We start from the raw sequence: 9,434 nt of genomic DNA on the forward strand, positions 1-9,434 counted from the left end.
AAGGTAGCAAAACTCTTCCTTCATCCTACATCACTACAGTCAATGACTTGGAAATAAAAAGAGGTTAGAAAACATGCCTAGCTATTAGCATCGTATTATGCTAAAAAATAAAAAAGTAAATTAATTGTGAGGTTCTCCATTTCAGAAATGCCCAAAATTAGAAGATTAAAAAAAAAAAACCTGAAAAAATTAAACAGTATAATTCCTCTTTCTAAAAGTCATTTATTTACATATTATATGTCCAGTATATAATGTGTAGATAAATGTATCTTGCTGTGAAAGTGACCAACCTACTGGACTGAACATCACATTATAGAACAAATTCTTGAAGTTTCATCCCACACTGGTATGTTTTAATAAAAAAAAATTAAAAATCAAAGAAAAATGTCTGGCCGGGACTGGGAAGAGACAAATAGGAGCATTTCAGAATTCAAGGCAGAGGGAGGTTGTTTGCCTCTCTTCAGAGAATTGTAGGAGTGTGAAAAGGGAGGGAGAGATCATGCACAAAAAGTACTTTACAAATTATATACCCAACCCCCACCCCCTCAATAAAAAGAGAAGAAAAAACCCCACCACTTAATACCCAACAGCAACATTTTCAATAAACCCTTCTCTGTGCCCACCATGCCATGTTTGAAAGAGGAGGCCTGTGAGGAAGGTGAAAAGAGCAAGAGTGAGAGGGAAGACCTGCACTTCAGTCTAGTTTCCAATTTCCATTTCTTTTATAGGAAGTCTTCAGTCATCTGATGCCTGGCATCGAGCTCTGAGCAGAAACCGAGTATGTCGTGGCCACTACTGGGGTGCCATTGTTGGCTGAATAGCCCTGCCTCAATGTTTCAAAATATGACGCCTGCACAGGTTTGTGATATTGCAGCACTTTTATGGCATCTTCTATTTTAAACCATTCCCTCTTCCTTCCTGTGGAGGCAGAGAGAAAAAGAAATTAGTACAAGAGAAAACAATGAAAAGGTTTCTGATCCTGTAACTTTTGAGGAAATGTACAAGAAAACATGAAAGCAATGGTTCTCAGCCCATAAAATTTTTTCCTTAGTTTCTTTTCTTACAAAAGTAATAATGCAAACATACTTTAAAAACTTCAAATATAGAAATGCCTAATATAAGAAATAGGTAAGAAATCTGAAAACTGAAGAGTTCACAGTAATTGTGTTAAAACCTGTCCTCTGGAAATAACCACGGCTAGTAGGTTCCTCTTGCTTTCCTGGGCCTCAGGGCTCTCCCTGGCTTGCACACAAGGGGCCAAACCCCAGCCAGCATTCCCATCTCTTGCCAAAATCAATAGGCATATCAGCTTCACATAATTACTGGGATGGCTGGCTTTTAATCAGTTTTATTTAAAACACTTTCATAAGAGTAATATACATAATAGAAATATAAAAACAGAAGGAAAAATCATCTCAACACAATTACTATTTACTTTTCAGTCTCTTTATTTTTTCTCAATTTTATGTTTTGTACTTCCTTTACTATTTTATTCTCTTATAAAATTAATAAACTATCACTGCTAAACATTGGGAAAACAGAGGAAAGTATAATGAATACTAGAATTACCCCAAATCAACAAACAATCACTCTCCTCACCTTTAATGCATTTGCTTTTTTCCCATGTATACTTGAAAAAGAAAAGAAAACTCTATTTGACAACTATTCTTAGCATCATACTTTATGGTGCTCCAAATCCTGAGAGCCTTTGGTAATATCATGGACTCTGAAGCTAATGCGCTTGGGTCCAGTCACGCTGCTTGCTCTTAGAAGCTGTACAGCTTTGGGCAAGTTACTTAACCTCTCAGTGCCCCACTTTCCACATCTATAGAACAGAGGTAAGAAATAGTACCTATCTCACAAGTTTGTTATGAGGATTAACTGAATTTATATACATCAAGTACCTGAACAGTACTTGGCACATAGTGTGTGCTGTAAGAGTTTGCTTTTTATTATTGCTGTAGTTGTTGTTGCTTCTTACTTCAAACTATAAGCATTCTGATATAACAAATATGACATTTAATGGCTGCATTAGATCATAATATCCTCGCAATTTAGCAAGGAGGTAATGTCATTTAATTATTTTCTATTATTGTACATCACTAGTTTGCAATTTTAGCCACTGTAAATAATGCTATGATTAAAAAATCTTTATTCCTGATTTTCCTTTTCTTTTTTTAAATAAACTTATAGGGAGAGGTCCTTAAAACTGGGATTACAAGAATACAGCATTTGAGCTTTAAAGGGATTGTGATATACACTAACTGCTTTTCAGGAAGGCTATACTGATCCCCAGTTTCATTTGTATGTGTCAGAATGTTGGTTTCACACATGTGTTAGCACTGTTACCCTTTCTTTATCATTGCCAATTCTTTAGACAAAAAGCAGTACCTCACTTTTGTTTTAATCTTATGTTCCTATTTTAATGGAACATAGACTACTTAGAGCACATGTAACTCGATACTCTGCTTTTTTTGGTCACCCAACACTATTATCATATACACTTTCCCGTGGTAGCATACGGCTTTCATAATTATGGTGCCTAATGGGTACATAACATTCCATCAGATGAATGTACCTTAACTCATTTATTATTTGAGTTGTACATTCAAGACCCAGTTTCTCACTAGTAAAAGTAAATAGGGCACATGGGTGGGTCAGTGATAGAATGCTTGCCTTCCATGTGGGAGATCCAGGTTTGATTCTTGGACCATGCACACACACCCCTTCCCCGCCAAAAAAAAAAGAGTAAATAAAGCTGGACAGATCCACTGAAGAAGACCATAGGTTTATTCCCCATATTTTGGGTTATTTCAGTAGTATTCAATTTTCAGAAGTGGGAATACTAGGTGAAAGGCTTGTTTCAGTTATGTTAACTTAAAAATTAATATCACAGAGGCCTTTATCAAGATGGTGGAGTGAGGTGCTTCAGGCTCTGTCCCCACACAGAAGCTTTGAACAACAAGCAAGAATTGGCAGCAAAACCTTTCACAAAGCTCTTGAAAATAGTTAAAGGACTGCAGTAACAGGGTGAGGTGCCAAAACAAGAAAAAGCCACTTAAAAGTGGTAGGATCTTATGACATCCTGGCTGTACTCCTTTCTACCATTTATCAGCTCAGCACAGAGCCAGGCTGTGCTCCAGTCTGGTCCACTCTCTCTGATGGTGGCCTGAGAGACTCGGCCTCCCAGAACTTGCCTGCATGTAAAAAGGCAGCTCACTGAGCTCTCCTACAGAATGCTATAGGTGAGTAACCTAGTCATGCTGCCTGGAGCAAGGTCTGTTGCCTGTAGGACATATAGTGCAGTGCTTGGGAACCATGAGGAAACTGTTTCCTAGGGAAGAGGGGGCATTCAGAACCCTGTATATGGGTGAATTTCTAGAGCCATAAGCATGTGCCCAAGAAAAGACCCACACACAGAAAGGACCAGAGAGGTCCCTATGCTTAGGCTTAGGGTTTCTCTAAACTCAATGTCTGGATGATAAGCCCTGAAGGAGAACACTTGCATAGGTCAATCTGTAAAGACTGGGAAAGCTGTTTTCTGTTTTTCTTTCTTCTTTTTTTGTTAGCTCCTAGCATTCAAGGAAAGCTTTTTTATAATACAATTGGATGTATGCTTAAGGAATAGACATCTCAGAGAGAGCAGAAATTCCAGTGACAATACATTAAAATATCAAAATGTCCAGGATTCACCAAAAGGTTTACAAATCATGCAAAGAAACAGGAAACAATGGTTCAAGCAAAGGAGAAGATTAAAGCATTAGAAACCATCAATGAGGAAGATCAGACTTGTTACATCCCAGAAAAAGATTGGGATAAAAAGACTTTTGTACAATGGTCCGAAATACACTAAAGGAGCTAAAAGTAAACATGGACAGAGAACTAAAGGAAATCAGGAAAATGATAAAATGAACACAGAGAATATCAATAGAGACAAGGAAATTATAAAAAGGAACCCAACAGAGCTGAAGGCTCCAGTAACAGAAATTAAAAGTTCCCTAGAGGGGTTTAACAGCAGATTGGAATGACAGAAGAATCAAGAAAGGTGAACAGAGGTATGCCATCAAGCGTACCAATATACGCTTGGGAGCCCCAAAAGGAGAAAGAAAGGTGTAGAGAGAATATTCAAAGAATAATGGCTGAAAACTTCTCAAATTTAACAAAAGACATGAATATATACATCCAAGACGCGCAACAAATTCCAAAACAGGATAAACCCAAATAGACCCACTCCATAGGATATTTTAATCAAACTACTGACTGCTAAAATTAAAGAGAGAATTCTGAAAGCTGTAAAAGAGAAGCAACATGTCCCACAAAAGGGAGCCTCAGTAAAATTAATGCTGATTTCTCATCAGGTACCATGGAGGCAAGAAGGCAGTGGAATGACATATAAAATAAAGTGCTGAAAACAAAAAATTGCAAACCAATAATTTTATATCCAGCAAAACTGTCTATCAAAAATGAGGGAAGGATTAAGCCATTCCCAGATAAACAAAAGCTGAGGGAGTTCACTGCCACTAGACTAGCCCTATAAGAGCTGCTAATAGGAGTTCTCAGATTGAAGGGAAACGACAACAAATAACAGAATGAAGCTGCATGAAGAAATAAAGATCCCCATGAGGGTAATGAGATGGGTAAATATAAGTGCCAGTACTATTGTATTTTTGGTTTGTAACTCCATTTTTTACTTCCTAGAGATCTAAAAGGCAAATGCAGAAAATACAATAAGAAAACAGTGGTTTTGTACTCAATGTACAAACCTGTACTTTGCGACAAGAATTACGTAAAAGTGGGGGGATGGAGGGTGTGCTGGTTTGAAATGATGTAAGGACCCTAGAAAAGCCCATGTTTTAATAAAAATCCCATTTCATACAGGTAGAATAATCCCTATGCAATACTGTATGTTTGAAACTGTAATCAGATCATATCCTTGGATGATGTGATTTAGTCAAGAGTGGTTTTTAAGCTGGATTAGGTGACAACATGTCTCCACCCATTTGCGTGGGTCTTGAGAAGTTTCTGGAGTCCTATAACAGAGGAAACATTTGGAGAATGGGAGATTCAGAGAGCACCATGAAGCAGACAGTCCATCAGCCAGCACTCTGGAGATAAGAAGGAAAACGCCTCCTGGGGAGCTTCATGAAACAGGAAGCCAGGAGAAGAAGCTAGCAGATGACGCCGTGTTTGCCATGTACCCTTCCGGATGAGAGAAGAACCCTGACTGTGCTCGCCATGTGCCCTTCCACTTAAGAGAGAAACCCTGAACTTCATTAAACCAAGGTATATATCCCTGGATGCCTTAGACTGGACATTTCTATAGACTTGTTTTAGTTGGGATATTTTCTCGGCCTTCGAACTGTAAACTAGCAACTTATTTAATTTCCCGTTTTAAAGGCCATTCCATTTCTGGTATATTGCATTGTGGCAGCTAGCAAACTAGAACAGAGGGGTTTAAGAAAATAGTTTGTATATACTAATGAAGCTAAGTGGGTATCAAAGCAAAGGAAATTATCTTAGCTTTGGGATGTTAAATTTAAGCCCCAGGGAAACAACAAAGAAAGTTTTGGAGAATATGCAAGCTCATAGAGACAGACATTAGAGAACAGGTTGCCAGGGGAGGAGAACAGGAAGAACAAGAAGTTAATGGATAATGGGTACAGTGTTTGTGTTTGGGGAAATGGTAAACTTTTAGTCATGGAAGGTGATGAGGGTACCACAACATAATAAATGCGATTACTCCATGAATGGCATACTAGAGAGTGGTTGAGATGAAAAAATTCATGCTATATATATGTATGCTCTCACAATTAAAAAAAAAAAGAATTAAAGAGAGAATGGCAATATATGATTCTGGATGGAATCTAACAAGGGAGGAGGCTCAAAGGAAATTATTGGGACATATAAAAAATTGGAATATAGACTGTATGCTTTACATAAATGTTAAATTGCTTGAACTTGATAACTGCACTTAAGGTTTGTCCTTAAGAAATGCACATGGCAGTATTAAGTGTTCAGGGAGCATTATGTAGACAACCTACATTCAAGTGTTCAGAAATGGGTTGATGGGTAGATAGAAGATATGGAAAATGTGGTGAAACGTTAAAACTGTTGGATATGGTATGGTTTATATTATTTTTGTAACTATCCTTTACATTTGAAAATATTTCAAAATAAAAAGTTAAAAAAAATTAATATTACAAGTGTCTGAGTACCACCAGACAGGGCTCTGAAAACAGTGGCCATACCACATTCATCTGTTTCCTTTTCTAGCCCAGTAGGTGGCTATCAAGGAGTCTGTTTTCAATAAATCTTCACTGAATTTATTTACTTAAGCATTATGTATTATTACTGGAAACAAAGCTATTACAAGCTGTCCAGATCAATAGTATGAGGAGGGTACCGTGGCAAAACACTCATCAACAATAAAGGGAAGTATTCTGCGAAGTAAAACCTGTTTTACTATTTCAAACTTTTAACAGAAAACACATCATTATACTTCCCTTCAGATATAAAGATTAAATCATGAGCCAACCATTAAACTACCTAAGATTTCAGTTCAGAAGACATACAAGCCATACATAGTAAGCTACGAAATCTAAGAAAATGACTCCTAAGGAGAGAGCTGGGTGTACCTGAAGGGTAACATGAATAAAACTGTCAACTACCACTCACTGCTCTGCATCCACGAAATCACTAGGAAAGGAGGGGCTCATACACCAAACCCACAGAGGTTTCTCCAACCACACAGATGAGCAGCTTGAGCTCTTGCTTGTACCTCAGGTTCCCACAGCCAGCAGGAGCTTGGCACTGAGGAGGCCCTGGATTACTGCTGGATGGATGGATGGATGGGTGGATGGATGGAAGGAAGGAAAGAAAAAAAGAGTGGTTATTATTTTTGTGGATCCTGCTTCTATTTGTTGACGCTTTTACAGGGATTTTTAAAAAAATTTTTCTATTTTTTTTAAACATAACAACATACAAACACGAACATTCTTACCATATGATCATTCCATTCTCGGTATATAATCAAAAACTCACAATATCATCACCATGATCATTTCTTAGAACATTTGCATCAATTCAGAAAAAGAAAAAAACTCATACCATACCTCTTACCCCTTCCTCTTATTGACTGCTAATATTTCCACCTACCCAATGTATTTTAGCCTTTGTTTCCCCTATTTTTTTCTATACCCCTTACCACTCCTTTTTATTGATCACTAGCATTTCAAGCTACTATATTTATTTTAACATTTGTTCCCTTCATTATTTATTTATTTTTAATCCATATGTTTTACTCATCTGTCCATATCATAGATAAAAGGAGCATCAGACACAAGATTTTCACAATCACACAGTTACACTGTGAAAGCTGTATCATTACACAATCCTCTCCAATATACCTTAACTAAAAAGGTGATATACATATAATGTATAAGAATAACCTCCAGGATAACCTCTCAATTCTGTCTGAAATCTCTCAGCCATTGACACTTTATTTTGTCTCATTTTTCTCTTCCCCCGTTTGGTCGAGAAGGTTTTCTCAATCCCTTGATGCTGAGTCCCAGCTCATTCTAGGGTTTCTGTCCCATGTTTCCAGGTAGGTTTACACCTCTGGGAATCATGTCCCAGGTAGAGAGTGAGATGGCACTGAATTTGCTTATTGTGTTGGCTGAGAGAGAGAGGCCACATCTAAGCAACAAAAGATGTTCTCTGGGGGTGACCCTTAGGCCTAATTTTAAGTAGGCTTAGCCTATTGTTTGTGAGGATAAGTTTCATATGGACAAACCCCAAGACTGAGGGCTTGGCCTATGCTTTGGTTGTCTGCACTGTTTGTAAGAATATCAGGAATTCTCCACATGGGGAAGTTGAATTTTCCCCCTTTTTCACCATTTCCCCAAGGGGACTTTACAAATACTTTTTTATTCACTGTTCAAATTACTCTGGGATTTATTGGGGCATTAAAGTAACCTGGACAAAAAAAAAAAAAAAAAACCTCATGCCCTACTCAAGGTTCCATGTACTTATGGTGTTCAATTCAACTGTTCACATAAGTTATATTAGGAAATGCACTAGTCAAAATATAAATTTTGTACCAAGTTTTTTGCTTTAGTCTTACACATATATTAAAGTCCTAAAATATTAATTACCATCTACATTCAACACCCTGCAATATTGCCATTCCTTTGTTCTTCCTCATGCAATTTACAGGGATTCTGATGTTATCATTGTTTCTAGGACAAATGAGAAAGCTGATAGAAAAATAGTTTTGGCTTACCAGATTATTATACTTTCAAAGTTTATTAATAGGAAATTTGTCTGCAAAAGCAGACAAATAGTATAATGAACTCCCATGTAACTTTAAAAGAAGTCCGCCTTCCTTTTAAGTATTTTAAAGTGTTAGTTTTCTAAGTTCAAAATTACATGTTTCTTTTATTAAACACACTCCTCTGTTAATTCTTAATCAGGTTCTTGGATTTGGTTCTGGGTAATGGTCTGTATGGTAAGGGCCAGTGCAGGGTGCTCTTTTGAGCCTTGTCTAATGATGACTTACCAATGTTAACTGAGTCTTCCCAGTCTTCCAGCACTTCTGTGACAATGAGCACATACACATATGTTCGGTGCTTCCTTTCCTGGTTCTAAAGGGCAAAGAGAGAAGGACAGAGAAAGAGTTTTTCTTAGAGAGCTAAGATTACTTAAATGAAAACACACTCATGAATAGATCTAGAGGGCTTAGATACAAAGATTCCTTTTACTTCTTAACATTATACAATCATATATGGAATAGTGTCAGATGGCTTGTTTAAAATATGCCACACATGAATTTGAGGGTGTGGGGGCTTCTAGAGTCAAGGCTCTGAATTCTTTTTTCCTTCTCCCTTCTTCAAGGGCAACTTCACAGGAATGCTGTGAGAAGGAAGCTCTTGGCCTCTCAAGAAGATACCATTTAATTCAACTAGACAGAACATTAGCAAGATGGGATGTAGTAGGGGTCCCAAGGAGAGCTCATGCTTTGGTCATCTTTATTCACTCGATTCCTCACTTCCTTCCAACATGCTCCAAATCTGTACCAGAGCCTGTATCCCTGGTGCACCCTCCTTTGTTATATCTACTTACTTTCTACTTTTCTCTGTCTTCTCTACACTTATCTACCCTTCTTTCCCACCTTGGGAGAGGTAGACATAGGAGGAACAAAAATTAAAAGTAATTCTGGCTGTTGGAAGAAGAGACTATCAGATGCAAAAAAAAGAAAGCATGCTATTCTGTTGTGTTGCTTCTTTTAAAACCTTGAAGCAGAAATAGCATCTTCCCTAGATTAAAATAATGTGGTTATTAATAGGATATCATCTATACCAAAGATTTGAATAGACTTACCTCAAAAATTCCAACTAATCTTCCTAATGTCCCTTTTACTCCAGCCTGAAAAGTGG

General features: G+C 37.4%; 1 protein-coding gene across 2 annotated transcripts in view; it reads right to left on the minus strand.

Annotated features, from left to right (window-relative positions):
• Positions 1-202: 202 nt before the first annotated feature.
• NUDT3 (nudix hydrolase 3) overlaps positions 203-9,434 on the minus strand; it is a 187,967-nt gene continuing 178,735 nt past the window's right edge. Inside the window, exons 3-5 of one of the 2 annotated variants that reach the window (XM_077161527.1) lie at positions 9,379-9,423; positions 8,558-8,642; positions 203-918 (exon numbers count right to left, since the gene is read on the minus strand). In XM_077161527.1, coding sequence (XP_077017642.1) covers positions 740-918; positions 8,558-8,642; positions 9,379-9,423 — 309 coding nt within the window. In that variant the 3' untranslated portion in view covers positions 203-739. The remainder of the gene's footprint in view (positions 919-8,557; positions 8,643-9,378; positions 9,424-9,434) is intronic. The other variant, XM_077161528.1, reaches the window with a different exon arrangement.

The sequence above is a fragment of the Tamandua tetradactyla genome, chromosome 5 (assembly GCF_023851605.1).
Source record: "Tamandua tetradactyla isolate mTamTet1 chromosome 5, mTamTet1.pri, whole genome shotgun sequence".
NCBI lineage: Eukaryota > Metazoa > Chordata > Mammalia > Pilosa > Myrmecophagidae > Tamandua > Tamandua tetradactyla.